We start from the raw sequence: 26,945 nt of genomic DNA on the forward strand, positions 1-26,945 counted from the left end.
AACCCCAAACAATCCCATGCCACCACTTACTACCTAGACAATTACCAAAATTCACATCAACTATTCAGGGAAGTGGAACCACTGATGAGGTTATTATCAGGTTCTTTTAATATAATTTCACATATTTCTCATATTACTCTTTGGCTGGTAGATCATACTTTTTTTACATTCTTTTGTCTAATCTCTGAATTTAGATTAGAAATTGGTATTTTTCTTCTCAAAGCAGAATCAGAAAGGCAACTTTTTGAAGACTACTTTGTGTGTGCTGGGTATTTCTCTTGGAATGGTATTGTGTTTACAAGTGTTTGTGTAGCACACATGCACACTAGCACACTCTGTTTATCCAGACAGACTTAAAAATGGATAAAACTAGAAGCCTTTATTTATCCAAATAAATGTAAACTAGAGGAGCTAAGCATGGGAATCGCCTGTAATTGCCTGCTGAAGTGCTAAAAATAGCTGCTTTTTGGAAACAGGAGAAGCCTTCACTGTCGAAAAAGTGGCAGTAACAGCTATCTACTATTAGCAAACAACTTTCTTTCCAAAAACTGAAGGACACAGAGGGAGAAAAATCGTTTCTTTTCATACTTCACTGCAAGAACTGGACAGAATATAGACCAAAAAGAACCTCCTGTCCCTGAAGTACATCATGTTAGTCAGCCTGATCCTGTGCATAAATACCTTGTGTGAACTTCATCATTATCACCATCTCTAGTTACAGAACTTAAACTGGAGCAGATTATCAAAACATTACAGGAACTAAAGTAATTTCCAAGTATGATCATTAATCACCCGTGCAAAGTCTAATAGCATACTGAGCTCTCTTCATTGTTCCATTAAGACAGGTACTTCATCTTAATTAGAGCTACTGCTTCAAAAATTAACACCAAAAACAATTTAAAATGTCCTACTGGAACAAACATCTTATTCTCTCACCTCCTAACTCCATTCAGCTTCTCTGAGGTGGAAAAAAAAGCATGAAAGACTGGTCAGATTTCTAACTGCTCCCATCATTAGGTATTTGCACAATTTTTTTTGGGCTAGAAATATTCTTACTGATTGATTCTATATATAGAAAGTCTCAAGGGTGAGAGTCTTTGTGCTTCATGCTGTACTAGCATTTGCAGACAGACCTGGAAAATTTGATCTAAATTTTTACATATTTACTCTACTAAAGAATTTTTTAACTTCCTGTGGTGAAGACAAATGTAAAAGTGATGTAATGACACTTCATATTTGCTGTCTTTCAGAAATACTTCAGATAGAACAACAGCCGCAAAAGTATTATCACTTCCTCCCATCTCAGTGAGGCGAATATCAGAGTTTAAGAGACACAACACACACAAAAACATCAGCTCCTGCCAAATCAAATATCTGTTTCTTACTGAAACAGAAATGAGTGCTTTCAATTTACAGCATTTTTTTTAGTCCCACTGGTGATACCACAGCCAAGACTAGTAAACCTATGGAAGCACTTTCTACCTAGAAGTTTCATCAGGATACTTCTGTATACCTGCTAGCAACAAAAAAAAACAATGATCTGGAAAAAATGCTGTAGATAGCACATGCTTTTTAGGTGAATAAAGAGGAGGTGAGGAACAAGTCTGGGCTATAAAAAAACAAGCAGAATGGACCAATTCAATTTCCAATCAAACTGTATCTATTCTTGAAATATTACCTGTAATCAGCAAGCCAGAGTTTCAAAAACTTATTCTTTATTTTCGTTGTGAATTGTTTTAATGTAGCAAAATGAGAGATCAACCATTCATTCTGATAACAAAATTTTAAAGCAAATTCATAGTCTTGAGAGTTTTCAGAAAATTCATACAGTAGCAAAAATTAGGACCAGTCAGGAAGGCTCTAAGAGGACATATTCCATTACATGGTACAGAACTCATTTCATAATGGTTTTCCTTTGTAAGAATTAAGGTACACCAAATGTATGTTATGTTCTAGAGAAATGAACAAAACTTTACAGAGATTTTGTTAACAGAAATAAGTGAGGTTTCAATAACTAAAATGGATATATTCAAGATGGATTCCCAAGTACTTTTAAGTTGATGGGTGTGTTCCCACCAATATTCCCAGAAGAACAGAAATGAGGGAGGAGAAGGAATACAGAAGGAAACCTTCAGCTTTGGTAACTAGGGAGATAGATATAAGACATACCAAACCTCAGAATTTTATGTGTCTAACTTACAGATAAGGTATGGAAAGACATAAGCTTACTTGATGGCAAGTCTCAATCTGTTTACTGGGAATTTTCATCTTGGTTTTGTATATCTTGTATCTGTACGTGGTAGAAAGGACTACTGATGCTACCAACTTAGCCTAATAGCATTTAAAATATTGCTGAATTTCAAGTCTTTAAAAAAATAAAAGCAGTTAATTTCTCAAAACAAATGCTAGAAAAACAGTAGTGAATGATAAATCTAAGGTAGAATCTCTATGCAAAAAGGCAGCAGATGTTCATTGTTAAGCAATACATCTGGCAGCAGTTGCCTACCCAATCTGAGTATCTGTTCCCAGTAAAGTGGCAAAATAAATGTGGTGACTTCTTATGGACAAATCTATGAGAAATCAGGTTCCACTAGTTTTGCTGCTGAGAGAGTGACATGTTAAAACGATTCAGAGTATTAACAGTATCTTTCACTAAGTTATTCAGCCACAAAAGACTAATAGAGTATTTGCATACAGCAAGATGTAGGTTTCAAAACACTGTGCCCTTAATTTTCTTAGGCTACATCTGATTCTTTTTATATGCAGCCCAAAATACAGAGACAGAAACACTAAATAATTTGGGTTGGAAGGGACCTTTAATCATAATGGCCAGGAATATCTTCCAATATACCAGTTTTCTCAAAGCCCCATCCTGACCTAACCTTAACAGCCTTCAAGGGTGGAGCATCCACACCTTCTCTGGGCAACCTGTGCCAGTGCCTCACTGTGACGGTGTTCACAGGGGTTCTTGGATGAGGTAAGAGACTAGGATCTGACTCCATGTTTCAGAAGGCTTGATTTATTATTTTATAATATATATTACATTAAAACTATACTCAAAGAATAGAAGAAAAGGATTTCATCAGAAGGCCAGCTAAGAACAGAATCAGAAAGAATGATAACAAAGCTTCTGTCTCGGACAGAGAGCCCGAGCCAGCTGTGTGGCCATTAATTACAAACAAACCAACATGAGCCAGTCACAGATCCACCTGTTGCATTCCACAGCAGCAGATAACCACTGTTTACATTTTGTTCCTGAAGCCTCTCAGCTTCTCAGGAGGAAAAATCTTAAGGAAAGGATTTTTCATGAAAAGATGTCTGTGACACCTCACCAACTTCACAGTAAAAAATTTCTTCCCCTATGTCTATCTATACCTACCTTCTTTGAGTTCAAAACCTGTTGTCCTATCACTACAGGCCTTGGTAAAAAGTCTTTCTCCATCTTCCTTGTAGGCCCCCTTTAAATACTTAAAGGTTGCAATATGGTCCCCCCAGAGCCTTCCCTTCTCCAGACTGAACAACCCCAACTCTATCAGCCAATCCACACCTAGCCCTCTGATCAATTTAGGGACCCTCCTCTGGACTTGCTCCAGCAAGGAGGACGTCCTGTCTTTCCTGTGCCAGGACCCTAGAACTGGACGCAGCATTCCAGGTAGGGTTTCAGAAGAGCAGAGAGGCAGAATCACCTCTTTCAGCCGGCTGGCCATGCTGTTTGGGATGCAGCCCAGGACACAGTGGACTTTCTGGGCTGTGAGTACACATTTGCAGTTCTTGTCCAATTTTTCAGAATGGGCAGAACCATACTTAAACCCTTCCAAAATCCTTGAAAATCTACTCTGATTTGGGTTTCATGCAATTCTGGTAAGCCATGCATTCTGTTTCTGACTAACTCCTACTTTCTCTTAAGTTACACTGAAAGAATTCTTGCTTATCTTCCTTGGGCATATTAACCCCTTCTCTTAGGGTTACTCCAAGTGCTGCCATTATGTTTGCACAATGTAACCCAATGTTTAAAATCTCAGTAAATTGCCCCAGCTACTTATCAGAGACAGCAATGTGGGCCCATGTGCTCATTTAAATGGCTGAGCCAGACTCAGTCTGTATGACGCCCATACTGTGACTCATCACCTACTTTCTCAAGAGAGGAATGACTACTGTGCTGCAAATGCAGTCAGGACTGCAGAATATTTCCTCTGTTGCCTTGCAACTGTCTATACTGATTCATCAGAGGAGAAATAGATCTTTGCATTTGGGTCCTGTTTGTTGTAACTATCATTCTAACTGACTGGACTGACTTGTACATAATGAGCAATAAGGAAGGTAAGATGCAAGTCCTAAGTTGTGGTATAACAAAGCCTTACCTTTCCAAATATACCCATTTCAAAAGATAGCAGCATCTCCTGTGTTGTCTACAATGCAGCTCAATCTGAATAGGTGGAAATTTTATTCCACAAGTAAATAGACATTGAACTGATATTTCTAACAGTAGGAAACTTAAAGTGATTAATGCAGTAAGCCTGGAAGGACTGATTTGGTAAAACTTTGGATTTGTATTGACACAGATGAGAAAAAAAGATACAGCACATTATCAAACAGTAATTTAAAGGCATATGAATTTCTGTGTAACAGCCTACATAGAAGTCTTGAAGTCCAGGCAGAGATAAAGTGCATGCAGATGAAGTAGGCCATTCACATTTTTAAAGATGTCTTTCAAAGAGCTATATGACCTCTTAATCAATTTTCTCTTCTTGGAAATTGTCTGCATCTTCCAGGTAATCTTCAAGATCATTGTATCTCTGTGAATGAAATAAAATTTGTACAATTTATCCATATTTAATAACTGAATTATGCAGACACTGCTTTTCTTGTTCAACACATGACCAAGCATGCCAATAACAATTTAGAGGCTATATCTAAAAGCATACTAAATACAATTGTACTACAAATTGTCTTAAAATAGTTCACGAAGTGGTTCTGAACAATTAAAAGTTCATCAGTGTAAACAGAATTCTAAAATACTCTTGCTGTGTCTCATGTACATCTTTCCCATCTTTCTAAGTTACAGCTCAAGTTTGTTATGTTGCTGCTTTTAAATGAAACAGGGGCCAGCCCACCACAGCCCAGAAATCATGCAGCTGTCAAAACGCTTCATGTCAAAAGCTGATACAAACTCTGTGTGAGCACAGCAGCACACCACTGCTTGAAACATTGGGTCAGGAGAAATGGGGGAATGGTTGAACTGAGTTGTACTATTGATGAACAGTAACTCAGAACTGATCCATTAAATCAGACATTTTATCAGAACTTACTTTCATCTGCTTGCAAAAGAATACAGGGAATAACAGTCATACCTTCTGAATCCACCCAGTCTCTTCCAAGTGGCTGAAAAGCCGCTCCACAGTGTCTTTGACTGGTTCATCCTCAACACCATCCAATTCCACAATGGAGCTGCAATCCATGTATAACTTGTACTTGAAGTGTTTCAAGTTGTGATAAACTCTTGTACGATTTGCACACACCGTACCAACCTTCAAAACCTAGGCCAGAGCAAACAAAACATTCCCTTGGATAGAACCATATTTATCTTTACAGAATTGGCAGGCTAATCTAATAAGATTTAACCAGTCAGTCCAGGAAATTGTTTGGAACAATGAAATAAACAGAATGACACTACATACATAAAATTAGTACAAACCCATGTAGTTTTCACAGCCACAGCAGAAAGATTTTTGAGCAAGCAGGCAGCCAGCAAATCCAAGCAATGTCAGCTTATCAGTGCTGTCTTCTTGCAAACACAATCATGTTTGTAATTGGTTGTATCTTTCCTATCTCCTGGTGGAACTTTGTTACAAAATCACTAACACTTTAGACAACCATCATATTGTGAAAGCAGGGGAAGAGAAATTATTTGCTTACTGAGGAATTATTTGCTTACTTTTGCTTAATATGTAAGTACTTCCTAGGGAGAAGGAATACCAGTTTTAACATTTTGTAGACTGAATAACATACAATATTTCTTCAAGAAATACATATAAACATATATAGGCATACACCTCACAGCACTTAAATGAAGAGGCTGAACTTCAAAAAAATGAAATCTGAACTTGAAGCTTTATACAATACAAACATTAATCTGCAACTGTCTGGGAGGAATAGCTAAGCTATGATGGTGCAGAAAATAAAACCTCTGCATCTCCCAGTTATTACCAGTTTTACCTCTATGATTTTCAAGCAGAAAAGATGGAACTGAATTATTTCAGTTTTTTCACAGCAGTATTTATAGGCAACCAAATGGTAAAATGTGCCTGTTTTGAACCGATGTCTTGTGACACCTTTCCATAACAAGTATGTAAATGGTTAAAGTTCTCTGCATTAGTAATGCAAGCTACCTGCAATTGCATTGTTGTTTCACATCACATGCAGATATATATATATATATATATAAGAATCAACTAAATTTTAAGCAAGACTATTTCTTCTGAGCCACAAAAGTGATACCTTTTATTGCTAATAATCCAAATACTCTCAAATTACAAGCAGGTTAAGCTTTACTTAATACTTACAATTCACATTTTCAGGGAGCTTTTCTGAATGCATGACCAAATGTTTGCATCTGTGAGCAGTTCCCCAGATCATCTGACCTACCTGTGCAACCTAGCACTAGCTCTATCTGCTGACAATGGAAGTGACAGAAAAGTGTAGTTTTAAAGATTATGTAAATGGAATTTATATGTGTGTGTTATAGATTCTCTTAACTATATGATTATATCTCAATTTCTTAAACATATTAATCAGCAGCTCAGTGGATATCATCAGGCATAGTATCAGTTAAGTCAAAAGAGACAAACTCACTTAAAAGCACTTTTGATCTGACCTACAGTAAATTATTATTTACTGAAATTTTAAACATTTTGAGATAAAAATGCCTATTACTATATTTTAAGTCTCTACTGATCATGTAAATGTTATACCTATATAGAGCTCCATTTTCTAATATCCCCAAAACTGAAAAACTAAGGCTTGTTTGGTGCTGCAGGTGCTTCTTAAGTGCAAGACCTATCAACTAATGCTGATTAATTCAAATTTCCAGAAGCACCATTTCAAATACTGCAGCAATGAAGAACTGAGCTGCCAGTGTTTCGTAGAGCATTGCACAACTTTTCAAGTATCCCAGGCAACGAGGTGTGGCATTTGGAACATTATGTGATATAAAATAAGAGATACCATCTTACATCAAACTGGTGGCCCAGTTTTCTCCCTTGTGACAACAGCTAGCAGGATATATGTAGGAAGTTAGTATAAGATCCAGCACAAACATTAGAATGATCATAAGACTACTGCACATTTTCTGGCAGTCAAGAGTTAAGATTGTCTGTATCATCCCAGATATCATGTTTCATAGTGTGAAAGAACCTTCCCCAAGAACCTGTCTAAATTGTTTTGGGATCTAATAGTATTCTTCCCTTCCAAAATCTCCTGTGGCAGTGAGTTTCATAGCTTATTTATGTGCGACATGGAGAAATGCCAAAGGCAAATAGCTAAATATCATATAAATGTAACCATGTATTGTGTTTTTAAGCAAGAAAGATAGTCTAAAAATACAATGCTATTTCAGAATGCAGCTTTGGAAAGAATCTCAGTACTGTACTCTAATTTTTTCCCCTCACAGTTCTCAGTCCCTCTGTGTTAATGCTTAACTTATCTACTCAAGCTGGCCCTATCAGCCAAAGTTGTGTTAAATCACTTTGTATGGAATGTAGGAGCATGGTTGGACAATAGCACAACATGTAGTGACTAAATCCATGTCCTCTAAGCCTGTTTATAAACAGAACACCAAGACAAAGTAGAAAACAGTTTATAAACCAGATGACATAGGAAGCAAGGAAGTGTGGGGGACACTTATATCTCCAAACCTTGTGATTCTCCCTGATGAGGGGAAAATGAGAATTGGCACCTAAACAGTGAACAATCACTGCAAGCCTAAGCAAAATTGGAACAGCTGTTTCTCTTCTATTTCTACTGGCAAAGCAGAATACTTCAGAGATGAGAGAAAAGGAAAGTTTTATGCAGAAGAAAGAGGTTGGAGGTCTGTTTTTGTTCTCTTCACATCCACTTTTCTCAGGTATTTTCAAACAAATCTATAGAAAATAGTCCAACTACTGTTCTGTGTTTCTGTTCATTCTGATCTGTCAGTGCTGAACTGCCTTCTCTGTCAGTCAATTAGGCTTGTGAAATGGCAGTTTTATGCAGCTCCGTGAGCCTCTTTTTCTTTTATATTTTTTCTAAATTGGCAGGACAAGTTGCTCAATGCACTGCCAGCAGAGCTTTAAAGACAACTTGAGAACAGTACTTTTAGCAGTCTAAACTGAAGGTCACCATAAGAACACAAATGTTGCATTACAAGATACTATCAAAAATGACTGGAAAGTGCTCAATTACTCTCTCTCCTGAGCCTCCTTAACAGCCACTGAGCTATACTGAGCAGGCACATAGCAGACATCCCCAGATGCTGGTGTACACAGGGTAAAAAAAGCTCTTCTTTTGTGCTGCTAAGCCGAAGAGGACAAAAATGAACTAGCAATTTAGTTCAGTATTCCATAGGATATTTCAAGTTTTTTCCAAAGTGAAAAATAGCCAACACTTTATGCAGGACAACATTTGGTCAGAAGTGAGGGAAGTGCTACTGTTATGTCCACAGTTAAGCTGAAAGTTAGGTAAAGATTAAATTCTTGTGCTAGTTCACTAATTATTTCTGTTAGGTTAGGTAAGGCACACACTTCTCATGAAAAACTGAGTATTTTTAAATTAGTGATCAGTGTGTAAGGAAGAATGCCTATGACAGACTGCAGTATCAGTGCTGGGATGATTGCAGAGGACTTACTTTACTCCAATAAACAGGTTTAAAAAGGGGAAAAGCATTGCTGGAAAAGCCTAGCTTTCTTGACTATCATGCACATACATACTTTTCAAAACAGAGTATCAGCAACTGCTGCTCAGAAGGGTCTGTAATATAAGAAAAACTGTCAAATATTTTTAAGCTCCTGCATTACATGCAGAGCCTGTAGGATGACAAAATTATAATCATGGTGACAGCTCTCAAATCTGTAAATTAAAGAATTTGCAAACACCCAAACAACACAGGTTTGAGCTTCAGTAAGGTATTATTCCTGTTTGGCAAGGGCTTCACTTTATTTTTACTTAAGAAATCCTATTATACCTCATTACCAAATATACTTAAAAAACCTCTGCTTCTGAAACTTTTTTATTTTCAACAAATACTGTGAGGAACTTCAGCTGTGTTCAAGAATTCTTTTACACTCACAAATAAAATACCATCTGTGTCTCCTGAAAGGGAAGAAAGGCAGAACTTGGATATCAGCTTGGTAAAACAACTGTAGCAATATTTTATTCTTGACAAATCAAGTGCTTTGAATTTATCATAAGAGGTCATGAATTGCATTACTGAAGGTCATATGCATACCTAAAAATCATAACAATTTTGCGTAGATGTAATTTTGAAGGGAAGGTCTCTAAATATTAGAAGCACCCAGATTCTTGAGAGTCAAGGTTTTCAAAAGGCTCAGCTGTGAAATAAAATTGTATTAGGCTATTATTAAAATATTTTAGGTGACTTATTAAATCACCTAAAATGACTGCCTAATGGAACATTATGTAACAACATGAAAGATGCCTTTTAGTTAAAAAAAAAATCTAATCCAATAAAAGTAACAACTGAGGGAGAAATAGCTGGAAGACTACCTAAATGGAAGTGTTCTCTAGTTTGGACAAGTAATTCTGATAATGCAGTAATGGGGAAAAGGCTCTAATAAAATGTATTGATGTAGCTACGAACAAGTTTTCTTGAAAGGAGATCAGCAAGTGTAAATGCATCTGAGATGCCAAGATAATTTGTCCTGACTAAACAGCTACATGGCAAATAGCAGATGTAGGAAAAACATCTGAAGAATGAAGCAATAAATTTTGACAAGGTCACACTTGGACTGCTAGAAAGACCATTGCACTGTTTCACTCAGAGTTTGAACCTAGAGCAAATAAGAACTGCTGGAGTGTACGTGGACCCTCCAAGTGCTAGAGGCAGAGCAGGCACGGAATTAGTAAACCTAGCAACCCAATGTTGAACAAACCTTACCTGCACCAAAACAGAAAACACAATCAATCATACAATGGCAATGAGTGTCCCTCACACAGAAAGTTACTTTTACAGCATTTCTGACCACCAATCAATGCAAGATTCCTGCTGGGAAAGTCTTAAGGGCATTATAGGCACACACAAAGGTAAAGGAAGGGCTTTTTCATTAAGAGGTAGATGTGGGGAGGAAACAGCACAAGGGTCATTGTGATGCAGGCAAAACCAAAGGTCACAGAAAAACATCTGATTTATTTTCCTGATAAAAGAAAAACTTAAAAATAAAACTGAAAAATATAGTGAAAATATAGTGCTGAAATTACCTGTTTATCACCGGACATGAAGTCATCCACTTCCAAAGTTTTACTATTATAAAGCCTTCCAGAGAGCACTACATTGAACTTGCACCACCGCTTCAGCTCACAGGCCTGACAAGACATATTCTGTGCACTTTGCAAGCTTATGCGAACATCTGGGTAACAATCCACACGCTCCTGTAAAACAGATTCCAAATAACATTAAAGAACCACTGCAAACTGAACGATGCTTCTAACAGGCTACTGAGTGCTCTGTACTCACAAAAAATTAGTCCAATAGAAATGAAACAAAATTTCATTATTACAGTGATCACTAAATCATCACACCCATGACACTAATTCTCTTCTAGTAATATACATACAACAACTAATTGCTCTATACTGACCTATTTTTTGTAGTACTAGAAAGTTCATGATTAACATACTGTTTACCTTTTTGTGGGAGGAGAAAAAAATCTTAGAACATTTAGCAAGTGACAAAAAAATCCTCAAATGTCAACTGCTGAAGTTAGCAGGAGACACATTCAGGTAGCTGAGAACAGATTCTTTTCTGCTACCTGAATGTTTGTCTGGTTATCAACAGGTAAAATATTTTTGATATTTATATAAGCACCAAAACAAATTATTTAAGTTAAAGAACAATAGTTGCTATTAAAAATATAATTATAGCGATTGTTGCACCTTCACAGAATTTCAGCATTTAGAGTAGGATCTAGATACCTTGTATCGATCCTTCCAGCGACTTCTACAGATCAAGTTCTCAAGGCGAGGCTGAATGAAGCGGTCATCCAAATAATGCAGTGAGAGCAGCATCTCTTGCGCATACTTCTTCTGTCTTGTTCCATCTGTTCAGTGAGAATCATCACTAATATGCTGACCACCCTACGTTGTACAAGCTCTTTAGATGAAATTTTCAAGGACATTATGCTTCTGCATACTACGAATTATGAATGATTTTACTAAACTGTTATTGAATGCATTTGCTACTGTTACCCATAAAAGTGATCCATGCAATCCATGCATCTTGCTAAAAGGATATATTTTATTATTTAAAAGGGGTACAAGCAAAAATTCTATAATCAAGCCAAAAGCTCTCATCCCAAATGGAGATCCATTCACTCAATCCTATTTAAAACAACAGAAAAGGAGGAAGCATGTGGTGGAATGTCATGCTTTTCAACAAACCTGTTTGATTTGTTTGAAATGTATAAGGGAAGTGGTTGGAATCCACAAACAAACTGCTTTGAGCTACTTCAGAGCAGAAATTTCAACAACTCTCTTTGTCAAAGATCACAGAGAAACTGATCTTTACGTTACTAGCACAGTCAGATGTCTTGAGTTAGCATAAGTACTTCCAAATACTCAAGCAAAAGAAATAAAAAAGCATGAGGATGAGTAAAACTACCACTATTACTGTTTCCCAAATACATGCTGGACTCCAGGAATTAAACAGGACTTCCCTAGATGGAGGCCAATGCACACTGCCCTGGAACCTCAGTGTGTACAGACACAAAACTTAATTCAGCTACCCTCCCATGCCTTCTAGCAAAGCTGTTATCCAAAAAAAAGGCAGACCTGAGAAGGGCCACTGGCTATCCAGCTTTCTATATAAACGTAGTTAATTATCATTATAGCCACCATAATTGCAACTAACTGTTTTCCATATTCACTTACATACACATTTGCAGTATGAGCTTGAAGAGGCTGTGCTAGACCACAAAACAAAAGCCCTCCCAATAAAAAGCAAGTGTGAACTCCAATACTATAGTATTGGAGTTACAGCTGTTCTTGAGTCAAAACTAATGAAGAGATTCACTTCCATTAACTCAGAGCAATCCATTCTATGTTACAAAAATACATTTTGTAATGCTAGGCTATGTTCATACAATGTTCATGTACAACCTCCAGCTCACCCGCAGAGCTCATTTACTTCCAGCAACTTGGCAGTAAATTGTTACATTTTATTGAGCAGATATCATTTGAAATAGAAGGAAGCTATTACAACATTAATCTGGCAGTGCTTACTTATTACTTTTCAAAGGCCTGTTTTTACTCGTTGAAACAAAACAAACCAAACACCTGAAAGAACTAGCAGTGGTAGATGAAAGACATTTTTTAGCTCCAAGAGTATACAGCCTTTATTCTGAGGTCTGTGGTGTACTTCAGTTTCTCCATTCCCTCTAGATTCTCGATGACACCAAAACCTCCACTCTTGGCATTTCACTAATTCCTTCCATAATCTGACACTGACAGTCCTCTCCTTAATCCCATCTTTACAGGGTTTATAAAACTATGTATGAGGTGTTATTCAGCCCCACTAGGCCAAATGCCAAGAAGCACTTCCTCAGAAAGAGTAAGACAAGTACTGACTGCAGCTGAAGCTTATTTATCTGATGTGTTAAAAAAAAGGGAAAAATTATATAGAGTCATCTCCATAACTAAAAGCCTTTATAATCTATCAAATTCCTAAAAAAAAAAAGCTGTGAAGTACAAGACATTTTGACAAACCAGCTGACCTTGCAATGTTTTCATTGAGGTATCTGCTTTGAAACTAATTTGGTTTTCATGCTGGAAAGGTTACTACTGATTAGGAACACAGAAACACATTCCTACATCTCAAGAAGGCATTTTGAGCCTTCCGTGCTCAAGAATTAAGTCTAAACATTTTTCCAAGATTACTGTATCATTTTCAGATAGAGTCCCCTCTGCTCTCTCCCACCAAAGTTAAATAGCAGGAAAATCATAGATTTCAGGACCCTCAGTTCTATTATCAGGAAAAACACCCTTCCCTAGAACAAATGGCTTTGTATAACTTCAAATGCATTAATATATTATTTAAAGAAATTTACTTACCATATAATGAGCTCAGAAAAGTGTCATCAATTGCATTTATGAGGAAAGCCTTTACTATTCTTTTGAAGTGTACATAATGATCACAGCGAGATACTGGGAAGAAAGCAATACAACCAAAATTTACCAAAAGAAGGGAAAACAAAAAGAGTCATGTTAGAAGTCCTGTAAGAAGAATTCTTCTCCAGCATTGTAAGTTTATAGTTTTAAAGTTATTTAAATATAGATTTAGAAATAATTTCAATGCACAACATACACACCCACAGGATTTCGCCTTAAAATTGTGCTTCTTATCCCACTGTTCCTACAGAATTTTAGCATTCTAAAGTCACATGTGCTTCCAGCAAGAAGAGTCCACAGCAAGACCTACAAACACTAAGAAAAGTGCAGAATTTGTTCTACAAATAGCAGAAAATAATATAAATCAGAGAAGACCAAGCTTATGTTGTGGTCACGAGTTTTTTGCTTGCACTTTGTTTGTTGTGTTATTTTTTTTTTCAAGTACAATTCTTCTGAGGTCTTCACTGGGGAAGAAATACAACAAATGCTTGTAACAACTACAACGATCACTGACTGTCCAGTCACTACAAACCTACTTCTGAACAACAAAATACAGAAGAAAATAACTTGCATAAGGTTTTGCTTCAAATCTCTCTGCTCCATCCAGAAACTGGTTTTCATAAAAGAACAACTTGAAGAGTTTTCCTGCTCTGTGGAATTCAGCAGAGATTGGCCAGTGAAGTCAGAAACCCCACTAGAGCTCTGATCCCAAGTCTTGCCACCACAGAATAAAAATACATAAAAAACCCCGAAACAAAACAGAAAAACAACAACAACAACAAAAAATTCCAAGCCTAAACCTGTAGCAAGAACAGAATTTGGACAGATTAACATAGCTGCTGTTAGCATAAACCACAAGACTGTAGGAATGAAGGATGATGCCTTCAGGTCTCCACAGGAATTAATGCATCATAGGCAGTCTACTTCATCCTAAATCAGACCAACTGAAAAAAAAAATTGTGCAATAAGGTTTCACTTTCTTCCTTCCAACTTATACCCTCTCTTTAATTAAATATTTAAAGACTGCAAAAGTTTACTGTGGAAATCAGAATACTTTCATAATAAATTGAAAGGTTTCAGGTATCTGCTTTTAAATATCCTATCCTATTCTTCAGCACTTGTATTTAGCCCATTAATTTTTATTACAGTACTATGAGCTAGTTATAAATGAAAAATTATCACTAATTTTGATCTTACACTGTGGGATGTAGTGTGCCAGCAGCTCGCTGTTTGATGGATTTGGTTGCTTTTGATGTGGCTGATTTTCATTCTTCACATGCTCTGTGTTGTCAATGTCATTACCATCATCGTTTTCCTCTTCCTCTACTATAAAATCTTTCATGCTGTCACCATCAGTTTCACTGCCTTCTGAAGGTGTGAGGGGCAACTGACAGAATGGTTCCTCTTCTATTGCTTCACCATTAGAATCCTAATTAAATTTTAAAAAGTACTTCAAACACAAGAATTTTCAGTATTTGCACAGACAAAATCCTACATACACCAGCTAAGATTTTTGACCATCTAAAACCATCATTTTTTCAATTAACAAGAAAGCACACATTTCCAAAAAATACGTAATTCTGTATTAGACAACAAGTACTTTCAGCTTTAAATTAGCCATTTCCATCCATGTAACTCTCTTCAGTCCACTTCTAGGAGTTAAGCTAACAGACCTATAAGACTGACCCTAAGACTCTAATATTCAGCAAGTATTCTGCTTCCTGATAAAAAGAACTTGATAGATTTTCAGCAGTCAATAGTTATCCAGTCAATGTGACTGTTAAAATATTACAGAATTACTTATTTGTCATGCATTCAAACATAAAAAATCCAACTGATTTGTACCTCTTTACCCTTTCCTGAGATTTTTTTTGGGGGGGGGGGGGATTTCCTCCAATTAAATTTCAAAGATAAAACCCTGACCTCACAACTTGCACTGCTACAGGACCTCCGCGCTGTGCTTTGTCTTACAAGCTCCTTCAATTTTGCGAGCACTTTCTGTTTCCTGCTAGTAGAAGCATTCTCTGTAGGGCATGTTTTATGAGGCTGCTGTTCGCAACTCTCATCGTCATCCATTATACAGCGGCGTTTGGCAGAGACCCTTCTCACAAGTATGTCACTGCCCTCGCTTCCATCGCTGTCGTACATGACAGAGGCGCTCAGCCTCTTGCGCTTCCCAGGCACAACGCACTCATCGTCACCATCTTCCGCTACCTCCCCGCTGTGGTGTTTCTCCTGCGGATCGGAAGGGCTGCGCTCCACAGCCGCCGGATCTTTCTCATCTATTTCGCTTTCGGATGAGGCAGACTCCTCCTCTGAGGAGGTGGCTGAGGATTCGTCATTGCTGCCCGGCAGTATGAGCGCCCTTCTAGTGCGTCTCCAATCCACTCGGGATCTGGGTGATGCCACTTCTTTCTTATTTCTTGTTTCGTATCTTTTGACAGATGTTTTTACCCCCATCGGAAAGCTGTAGCAACACACCTAAATATAAACCGGCAGAACAAAGCACTTGTTACACTGTGCTATTCAGAGAGGAGAAAATAAAAAAAAAGGAGTACATTTTGCTCCGCATGCTCATGACTTAGCAGCACCATTAAGAGACTCACTCGTAAACCGGCACCGAACAGCACTCAGCGCGCACAGCAACTTCTCCAGAGGCTGCACCTCGCTCAGGACGCGCAGAAGCGCCCGGCTCGGCGTGGCTGCACGGAGGAAGGATTCGGGTCTGGGGCGCCGCTCCCCCTCCCAGGGCCGGCTCCCGCTCCCAGGGCCGGCTCCCGCTCCCGCTCCGGGGCCGTTCGGAGCCGCTCCCGAGCCTCGGGACACCCCAGCTCGCGCGCCGCCGTTTCCCGCCGCGCGCCGCCTCAGCCGCCAAGCGCGGGCTCCCGCCCCCTCCACTGCTGCACGCATCGCGATTGGCCACCGTGCCTGTCACTCATGCCGCCGCGATGTTTACGGAAGTGCGGTCACGCCGCGGAGGGGGTCGGGAGGAGGGTTTGTATGCGTTGGCGCGCAGTGGCTGGTGACGTAGAGGTGGCGAGTTCGAGTCCTGCCTCGGCGCCCTCCCCGTGCCTCACCCGGAGGCCTCAGGCGTTGCTGTCGTGTGGTGGTTTAATTGTCTGTGTCCGTCCTCGGTGCATCCCCGAGAAAAGTCTGCGTGGGCTTGTGGGGTACGGCAGCTCCGCAGCGGGGGTGGCAGGGCTCGCCCTGGTCTGGGGCGCTCCCCACCACAGGAGCTTCCCTCAGCAGCCCTGGGAGCAAACCCGGTGGGTTTGTGAGGGGTGCCTGAGGGAGCTGGGGGTGTTTGACCTGGAGAAAAGTGGGCTCGGAATGGCCTTATCGTTCTCTACCACTGCCTGAAAGAAGGGCGTAGCAAGGATGGGACAAGGGGAAATGGCCTCAAGTTGTGCCGGGGGGCGGGGGCGTTGGGTTGTACATTAAGAAAAAAAACTTCTCTGAAAGGAGCAGGCTGCCCGGGGAAGTGTTGGAGTTGCCATCCCTGGAAACGTTCAAAAGGCACGTAGATACAGCACTTGAGGACAGGTTTTAATGGTGAACATGGTGGTAGTGCTAGGCCAGTGGTCGGGTTTGATTATCCTAAAGGTCTTTTCCAGCCTTAACGATTCTATGGCTCTGTGAATAATGAGCTTCTGCTGGTTTTCTGCATAAAGCATCTTTGAATAGTGTGGTAAATAGGTATGATTCGTGCTGATAAAAATTGAAAGAGTAATCAATATTGATACAGTAATTAATATTTGGGAATAATAAAATAAGTTAAAAGTTGTAATGCCAAAGAAGAGAGGGAAAGGAGGGGCTCCACCCCCCCCCCCTCCCCTTTCCCAGCAGATGTTCTCAAGGACCACAGGAAAGAAGCTGAAGATACAGTTGCTAAAAATGAACAAGAACCCGGTTGGGTCCCAGAAAATGCTAATTATAAGGGATTTATTGCCTTGATATGTAGATGCAGTGATACGCTAGTCTTGGCTTACATTGTACTGGCTTGGTGCGCATGTGTGACCCAAAGGTGAATTAAGGGACAAAGAGGAAGAGGAGAGGTCTTCATCCAAAACGACCCCCAAAGACTTGTGTGACCACCAAACCGAGTGGCAGCGCATGCGTGATAAGGGTGGTAATGAGGGTGGAGATAGACATATGGCAAACCGAAAATGGGAGGAGATGGCATTGACACATGGCATATAAGGGGTGATTTTCACCTGGCAAGCTTGTACGTGAGGTGGAAAGGGTCATTGAACTCTGCCTTCCGTACCCCATGGTTATTTTTGCTTATGTGCTATTATTGGAACCAAATTATCCCTTATTTTAACCAAATTATATTGTATCCAATTTTATATTTTTTTAACTATTCAATTAAAATTGCTACTACTTTTAATATTGTTTGGGGGTTTTTTTATGATGGGATAATTGGCCTAACATAACAATAGGATGCTGGATTCTGTTCACAGCTAATAAGCTTAGAGATGCATTTTAATAACAAGATTCATGTCTTAAATTTTCTCAGCTTTGCTTGGTCTGTGGCAGAAAACTGCTGTTACCTTGGAACTCATTCTGCTGATATACTTTGGTACTCTTTTAACAAGATCTTGTAATTGCTTCCATATATTTATTTAAAAATAGCTGCTAACAAAACCATAAGGAGAGAAAATCCTAGAAAGGAAAGACAGTTATTTCTCATCTTATTTACATAATGAATTTGATATGGTGAAAGGTGTGTACAGGTGTGTTGAACTCCCACCAAAATGTTTATATTGAAAAGATTATAATGGTTATAATTCAAGGTTTATATTGCATTAGGGGATTTATAGCCCTGGGCTGACATTTCTTTTAATTGCTTTACATGTAAAGCCAGAACGTGGATTTTCACATAAATATGCGGATCAGAGTTTACCCATGATTTATTATTTTTTCCAAAGTGTGGTGGAAGTCAGCATTTTAGAGCGCTGCTCTGTCCCTGGTCTCCATCATATTTCTTGCTTCCAACGTCGCCACCTTGCGACAAAAAGGCATAAAGGAATCCTGGTGGCTTTACTGCTGTAGTACAGCGGACGGAAAGAACGTAATTACAATGAAAATATTGTATGTAACTAAGGAAAATATCTATTAAATATGGGGTTTTTTCCTACTTCAATGACATGAAGAGTTTCACTTATGAATACGGACGTCTGAATGACAGCAAGAAGTTTTTACTATTAACAATACTTATATCCTGATGATTTTTCAGGTGAGCCCCAGGCCCAGGAGAGTTGACAGCATGAGGTCATGTGTGACCTTAGATTTTAGTAGCAAAATTCTGTCAAAAGACAGAAGTTTTCCAAACAGACAAATTCTCATCAAAACTCCTAAGTATCTTAACATGTTCTGTACGCATTAAGCAAACTCATTTGTCTCATAGAAAATAAATGCAGTTGATTTTCTTGTGTACCATAGTATTTTTCCTGACTTTGTGCAGTTACTATGCCATGTGATGGCAGCAGCATCTCCCCAGTACAGAGTTTTATATTTTACTGGGATATTCTAGTCCTCCATGATTTTAGATAATAGAGAAATTATTATATTGAAACCTTTATTTTAAGTGGCAGCCCCAGTAACCCCTTCTGTTGTTGGCTGCTTTAGCCACTGAGTATTTGCTCTGCTGCTTCCCAGCTGGTCTGTTAGTTGTCTGGCTGTTGCTCTGCTCACATTGCAGTTTCTGTGGAGCTTTAGCTCCTCTGGAGTTCAGTGATGTCCAGGGTTATATGAACATTCCTCCCACAAAACAGACCCTTCCTGCTTGGGGTATTCTCCTTTCCCTAAGGTAAGCAATGGGAAGCTCAGTGCCCGCAGTTCCCAGGGACTGCTTCCTGCAGCAGTGCAGCGCTTGCAAACACCCCATGACTCCCAGGCATACTGAGCATTAGGCTGGCTTGTGCCCAACTGGAAAAAAGAAAAAAACCAAAACAAATAAAACATCTTAAAAAGCTCTTTTTGACTTTTGAACTTATGAAGAGGCTCAGTCTGGCTGGGACTGGCACAGGCACCAAAGTTGCTCTTGCTCTCTGACAGATTGCAATAGCTCAACAGCATGTTGAAGCAGAAGTGGCAAACCACCTCTGAGTTTGACAAGGGGTTTAGGCAGTGGCACCCATGGCACTGAGCTTTTTTAATGCTTTTGAAATGAATTTTCAGCATTGCAGTTCCTTAGAAGGGATTTTTTACTGGTCTCCAGCTTACATCACCAGGGACTCCCCGTCCCTTCACCAAATGCACTGCTCAGTCCATTTATGTAATGCATTAAATAGAGACATAAATTAACCACACAATAACAGTTTCATCACCAGAAAGAGGTGCTAGCACCCATAGGGAGTCTTACCCAAGTAAGACTATACCTGAAGTGTATAAATTGAATGTAAGGTTGTCTTCTTTTCATTTTTAAAATTCTTTTATTCTTTCTCTCTGTCTTCCTTGCACTCAACCTCCTGCAGAGTACGTGAAGAGCATATTACAGGGGACTGACTATCTTGCATTTCTCTGCCTCCTATTTCTTGTCAATGGAAGACCATCTCCCTAATTTTAGGGAGAATCCCTGCAAATGGTAAGCCTCACAAAAGCCCTTTTAGATGCTGGCTGACTTTGACCTGATTCTTGTCATTTTTTGTTACCACTCTGTAGTCAGTGGCAACAGAGAAATTGACTTTAATAATTACAAATTTTTAAGTGAAAACATTTTAAAATTCCATTTTCAATTCCTATTTTAAAGAACATACATCTCCATTTAGAACAAGTGTATTTCCAAAAAAAGTTTTAAGATTTTTCTGGAGCACAGTTTTCATAGTAATTCTAAAGCACCCTCATCACTCCTGCTTTTGTGAATAGTAAAACTTTTCTCAGAGACTGGAATTCCTTTCTGCACAGAAGCCTTTTTGAGGAATTAAATGGGGTTTATGAGATCCTTAATCCTGATTCTGGCTCTTTGTGTGGTGTTGAATTTCATAGAAAGAGTGAATTTCAGACAAAAGAGACCAACAGAGTTAACATTTAATCTCTTTTTGAAACACTGAGAGCTTTCTGGTATTGTGAGATTTTGAAATGATGTTTCATACACAAAAGTTTTCTTTGTGCGTCTTGTAGGCTGGATCATGATTACTAGATGACTTGCATGATGTGGTCAGCAGTGCCTTTGGGAACTCTCATCCCTGCTATATAAAAGACCTAATAGTTGATAAAATGTGTAGTTTACCTTGTCCTTTGTATATGTAAGGTAAAATCATTTATCTTCAGTGCCTGAAGTATATACAGTCTAATGGTAGGAGGGTACAAGGCTCCATGTAGTTAAAGTTTGTTATTACTATTTGAAGATCACCTCTCTTTTGATCAGTTTCACTCTAGTAAAACTCAGTTTATTCTATTTTCACTGCCTCAAGATTTCAGAAATACCTTGGTATTTCAAAGTCACAGAGTATGAATTACATCCTTCTGTGTTGAAGTAAGAGACTGGGGAATAAATAGGATTTGATGTTTATCTGGTGCTGATATAAGGGTGAGGCATTCCTACAAAATCCTGGAGAGATTGTTTGAATTATCTCAACATTTAGATAATGCTGGCTATAACTCAATCACATTGATGTGCTGAATTTTGAGCAAGAGCAAACCAAGGCGTAACTTACTTGCATCCCCAAGAACTATGTAATGAAGCTCAGCAGCTTTGTACATTGAGGGGAGGGGTATTTCATCCTGCTTTCAGAGATTTTCACCTTCATTTTAATATTTCCTGGAGAGTTTACTTTGACTTTTGTGTGGCTTCTTTTCTCTTGGTCACAAGTCAAACACGAACTCTTGGCAGCATTTCTCTAGCTGGAGCAGGGTCTTTTGCCAGGAGGAAGGAATGTGATGAGTCATAGTGTGTGACCAGAATAGCCGGGCTGTTAAAATTGCTGAGAGTAGATGGAGTTCCACCCACAGAACTGTGCTTAGGTACTTGAATATATTTGATCTGTGGCAGCAGAAACAAGAGACTCTGAGAATGAACTGTAGTGGCAAAAGCATTCATTTGCTTCTTAGTGCATGTGCATGCTACATACCAGAGTCTCTGCACCTGCAAAAGCCTTTCAGCTTTAACTTAGCCTTTGTTTTTGGCCTGGGTTGATGAATGGCTATTAAAAGCCTTCCTTTGTGTTTGCATTGCATTCTAGATATAAAAAGTAGGTATTTAAACTCTAATGAAGAGAACACCTGCCTGGTTAACCCAACCTACATGTACTGCAAAGAGGATACCAAAATATACACAAACAAACTGACATCCCTACATTTCTTACTGTGTACATTTCTAACTTAATTGAGGGAATGAAGGTGACATAACCCTGCTTGTAAGGAGGTGCAGTTTACATATTCTATCTGTAAAAGTTAGAAATCTGTTAAATTATTTGTGTAACAGCAACGTCAGAATAAAGGATTTTTCATCCCAGGGCTGATGGTGGTTCTCCCAGATTTCTGTTTGAGTAAAGCACCTTTCATGTGTAGGTGTTGTTTCTGTTGGCAAAAAGAAGAGGTACAGGTATCAGGACAATTGCAGACAGCTAGAGTGTAGAGTCTTACCTTGCTTAGCCAACAACAGAAGTTCAGCTGACTTCAGCCACACAGATTCAGACCCTGAAAGATCAACACAGGAAAAAGATGTGTGAAAAGATATACAAGAGAAAAAGAGAAAGCAGATTTCAATGGGTGTTTTTCAAAATAGAAACATATTTTAAAATGTAATTTTAATTCTAGATTTACATGTTTCAACCATATGAAAAATGTAGATCACATGGAGAGTTCTTTCATTGTTAAAATAATTAAAAGAGAAGATGGATTTTCACTTTAAATATTCATCTCTGAAATTCTTAAATTTTTCTTATTATTGTGAAATTTGCACATCTGCTTTGATTCAGTATGCTCCCAGCCTTCCCTGATACTGTTTTGTATCTGCTTACCACTGGCCTGTTGCACAGCAATACTGAATTTAGAGGGCTTATTTTTCATTGTTAAAATCTGTGACTCTTTTAGCATAATTGGGGGTATATATACAAAATAACAGTATTAGCAACATGTATTATGTATGAAAAGTACCCAAAAGCAAACCGTAGAAAAGACAGACACAAGTGCTGGTACCTGGTAAGCAAACAGATGTGTTCCTAGGCACAAGTCCTTTGTAAGTACAATAACTTCTTGTTTTCTTAACAAGCTATGTTCATCCAATATCCTTAGCATAGATATGGTCTTTGTAGATGCCAGATGGTGCACTGGGGTTTTTCCTCACCCTAACTCTGTATCTAAAGTTTACCATTCTCTCTACTCTGTGCTTGTTCTGTCCCTCCAGAAATAGCCTTTGAGTTCACACAAGCCCAGCTTAGTGCTGAGGTTGGGATGTGGTCTCTGGTAAGCCAAAAGGAAAAGCCAAATGAAAGAGTGTTACACAGACCTCCTGTCTTGAAATTCTGCCTAGAAATTATCAAAACCACAGACAAGTAGATAGAGCACAGCATCTCAGCTGCTGAGGTCATCTACTTCCTTTGAGATTATAATAGATCAGAAATATTCAAACCTCTACCACCTTTCCCCACACATTCAAGGAGTATTAAGTCCAGAATAGCAGCATTTGCAGCAAGATGAAATGGGCCTGAAAGAAAGAAAGCCATTTACTAAGTAAGCAGTCCCAGACTGAATTGCCCCTGAACACTGTGAATGATGAAATAATTTGGTCATGTGAAAGACCTCAAAGACCTGTGCCCTTAGAGGTCTGGGCTAGATTTTTATCTTAGATTTCTTAGGCTAATGTAGTTTCTCAGTTCCTTTCCCATGACTTTTCTATTTCTGATGTTATCTAAGCATATGCGACATACTTTCTCATTCAGATCTAGGGGTACATAGTTCATTAACTGGTGTCTTATACTTTAGCCATACAACATGCTTAAGGATTGCCATGGGTACTTTTTAATCACATGGGAATATTGGGGGAGGGAAAGAAAGGTCTTGGTAGGGAGTGTTGGTAAAGTTGCTTTTATTAGATATGGATGTTTGCCAGTAGCTTAACTTTAAAACTAGTGCTGACTGTAATTTTCATTTGTTATAAGAATTTTGCTCTCCCCTCCCCCTCTTGACTTTTGTGTAATTTGGCTTATTAAAAAACATGATTATTATTCTTTATATTTTTCTTTTAAACATTAGTATTTTTCTTTATATTACAATAAAAGGTTTAAACAACTTATTTCTTTCTGAAATATCTGTATCCTGCCAATATATTGGTTATATAACCAATTGTGAGGAAAACTGGTCACAATGAAAAATTTACTTGAGCTCTCTGTGATTGGTTATACCAAACACTTTGGAATGGCTTACATTTGGATGGAATAAGATGCAATGACAGAGATTTTTGCCTTCACATGAGGTACCTCCTTCAGTAATAGAACATAACATATTTTGAGATGAAGCTTTTCTTACAGTATTCGTTTTTTAAGTTTCCGTTAAACCTAAGTACCCCACACTTGAAGCTGGTAAAACGGGGGTTAAAATGGCATGTTAAATTCCAAGCATCACATTTGCAAACTGCTTAATATTGTTTGAAAACAGAAGAGTGCAGAGCAGAGCACTGGAATGCAATTGTACAGCTGCTGGGTCTCTGTTTTGCCCACCTACCTTGTGCAGCTCAAACCACAGTGGCCTGATGTTAGCTGCTCACAGGGGAGGCACAGAAGGGTTGTTTCAGTTTCCACTCACTGTTGCTATTCTGAGTAGTCATTACTTGTGTTAGAGAAGAACCTATCAGCTCACAGTCCTGCACTGTTGATTATTGTGAAAAGATGGTTTCTGTTCCTTTGAACGTATGATTTAAGGATGAAGTAAGAGACAGAGGGTGGATAATGGGAAACAAAAAAAGAACCGAGGGAGACAGCCAGTTATTTATGATTGCAATGACAAGTGGAGGTCACAGAACCACAGTTTTGTAAACAACATGAATCAAATCTCAGAGAACTTTGGAATCTGATTGTTGTTTTGGCTGAAAACGTATCTGTAGCCTTAAGTTATTAAATCATTCCCTTCTTCCTCTGACAGTGCCAGGCAAGTAGGACCATGGGCAGTTATATCAGCTTTTTAGCTGGGAAGCTGAATAAAGTAAAAAAAGTCAGAGAAGCACCTAAAAAATTAATACAGACAGGAGACCACTAATGTGCTTATTTAAAAAAAATTCATTCAAAACAAGCTTTGTTCACATATGCATTCAGGCAAACGCAGGGTGACCACTTTCTCCACCTGAGCATGATTAAATGATTAGTGCTGGGAAATGTTTTGCAGCTGGAGAGATTTGCACTCTAAACTGGCTGTAGTTGTTGCCCTCCTTTAGACCCCCTAGGGTATTTTGCTTCGTCAAAATTGACAGTGCTATTGCAGTCCAAAGATATATTTAAGCAAACAGCAAAATTCTGTGGAGCGCCCTCCAGAAGGATTGTGGTGACCAATGGTGGAGGTGGGAGCAGGAATGATGGATATTTTATAGAAATACAGCATAGTAAGGTTGCTGTGTGCTGCAGGGCTTCCAGCCTGCTCTGGGTGCAAGGCTCACGGGCCTCAATTGCTTGCACTTAAACCAGGTGCAAAAGGAAGAAGTGGAGGAGGAAAAAGAGAAGAAATCATGGAGAATGGTAAGGAGGAATATGCAATGGTTCCCTTGTACATTTATTGAAGATTGAGGGTGTGTGGTCAAGGGTAGAGGACGATGCTGCCTGACTTGAAAGCAAAGTTGCAAAATAGATAGGTGTGCTTGCAGTAAACACCTGACCCATGGACTGGGGGCCGGACCTCTAGTGAACTTCAAAATTTGGGAATGTGCTCTCCTCTCCTGTGACAGTGGTTCAGAAGCATCTGGCAGATCTTTGCTTATGCTGCCTCTGCTGTGTCAACAGAAACAGAATAACTGACCCAGAACAAGCCCTTTTCTTAACTGCCAAAGTAAAGCATTTTTATCTTTCATAAAGTATGCAGTTTTACTGCTTTCTTGTTAGAATGTGGTTCTAGAGAATTTTTAGCATGGGGAATTATATTTTGTAACAGCAGTCTTTTCAAATAGGCACTTAAAGCAGGTTTTTAAAAGTGATTTTTGAGGAAAGGAAAAGAGCTGTTACTATGGAATAATGTAATGATAACCTTTCCTCATTAGCTGACAGGTGCTGATTTATCCTTTTCTGGTGATTGTAGATTATGTAACACTGATTGTATTTTGGGACACAGATAGATTTCTGGATTTATCCAGTATGGTCTCAGGAAATTGCTTTCTTGCTGGGTTTGCTTTTATTCTGATCTGATGAAAAATCACTAGTTACTAAAAAGCTGTAGTCATTTAGTAACTATTTGAGAAACTGGTTTATTAAAAATGAATTTTTTTTGGTACAAACAATGTCATAGAAATGGGTTAGTAAAAATTACCCTCTGAAGTTAAAGATTGCTTGGAGCATTTTTCAAAATTGTGAATATATTAATATTTTCAAAATTGAGAAATCCCTGTCTCATATTACAAAATAATTCTGTTTTAAACTATAAATTAATAACAACTTTTTGTAAATTATACATATGTCCATACTAGAAATCACACACTTAAATTTACTCAAATAAAATGGTGGTACCTTGCATTATTATGACATTTTTGTTCACCTTTTTGTTCAGATTTAAGGGAGTTTGTAAATTTTTTTCCCAGTTCTACCTATTCCTCACAATTTAGAATAAGATTTATTTAAACAAAAAGTTTCAAAGCTTTTCTCATTAAGTAGGCTAATTCCCACTGGTGCTATTAAAATGAAACAACACTGCAAAGAAACCAACAAAAAAAAAAGAGTCTGATTGTTTGTCTGTGTATCTACTGCCTTGGGAAATGTGTGTGTGGGAGAGAGGGATGGAGAAGAGGAAGGATAGAGGAAATTACCATATGTGTACTCTTAATCTGATGTGATGGAAGATTAATTTAAGCTGCATGGTAGCTTTGCTTTGTAGCTTATCAAAGAAACTTAGAAGGGGCCTGAAAGCCAGAACTGTAGCTTGCAAAAGACTGCTTAATTTGCAGAATAATCGGAGGTTTTATTAATCCAGGACCCAAAAAGATCCTGTTCTGCTAACCCTGTCCTAAAGGGACCTGCTTCCTCAAATTCAGTCTGTGAGCTCCCCAGGCAGGGACTCTATTTAAGGGGTTCATCCCTTCTGGTTCCCGTGCAGTGCTGAAACACATTCACTGAAAAAGAGACTCCAAGTCATCACTCATAAAGGATGCTTACTCAGAAAAGCCAGGTAGGACTGCCAGATCGACTCCAGCCCAAAACCTGAAGTGGACAGAAAGTCCTGCTGACTGCCTTGAACTTGCCTTGCACGGCTCATGCTGTGACCCAAAGTTGTGACGCATTCGTGTTCCCTTTAGGCTTCTTTTGGTTTGTACTTTTGGGCTTGGGAGGCAGGAGGGGTAGGGTAATGTTGATGTATGTTTGTATGTTTTTTATGTTTGTATGTTTTTTATAGTCCCCAGTAATTATTTGGCTTTGCTACACAGTGTATCCTTT

At 38.7% G+C, this 26,945-nt stretch overlaps 1 protein-coding gene across 1 annotated transcript; it reads right to left on the reverse strand.

The window, feature by feature from the left end:
• Window positions 1–1,698: 1,698 nt before the first annotated feature.
• CCDC82 (coiled-coil domain containing 82) lies at window positions 1,699–16,197 on the reverse strand. The gene is made up of 8 exons (XM_059466974.1): window positions 15,981–16,197; window positions 15,298–15,855; window positions 14,572–14,803; window positions 13,318–13,410; window positions 11,185–11,309; window positions 10,471–10,641; window positions 5,352–5,537; window positions 1,699–4,796 (listed from the first exon to the last, which is right to left on the reverse strand). Exons 2-8 carry the CDS (start codon window positions 15,832–15,834, stop codon window positions 4,731–4,733), a joined length of 1,410 nt encoding a protein of 469 aa, XP_059322957.1. The 5' UTR covers window positions 15,835–15,855; window positions 15,981–16,197; the 3' UTR covers window positions 1,699–4,730.
• Window positions 16,198–26,945: the final 10,748 nt, after the last annotated feature.

Source organism: Ammospiza nelsoni, chromosome 2 (assembly GCF_027579445.1).
Source record: "Ammospiza nelsoni isolate bAmmNel1 chromosome 2, bAmmNel1.pri, whole genome shotgun sequence".
Classification (NCBI taxonomy): Eukaryota; Metazoa; Chordata; class Aves; order Passeriformes; family Passerellidae; genus Ammospiza; species Ammospiza nelsoni.

Coding starts and splice junctions, on each gene's coding strand:
- CCDC82 (XM_059466974.1), bottom strand. CDS start 15,834: ATGGGGGTAAAAACATCTGTCAAAAGATACGAAACAAGAAATAAGAAA. Junction 14,804..15,297: donor GTAGCAGTGCAAGTTGTGAG/GTCAGGGTTTTA, acceptor AAATTTAATTAG/GATTCTAATGGTGAAGCAAT. Junction 5,538..10,470: donor TCATGTCCGGTGATAAACAG/GTAATTTCAGCA, acceptor GCTCTGGCCTAG/GTTTTGAAGGTTGGTACGGT.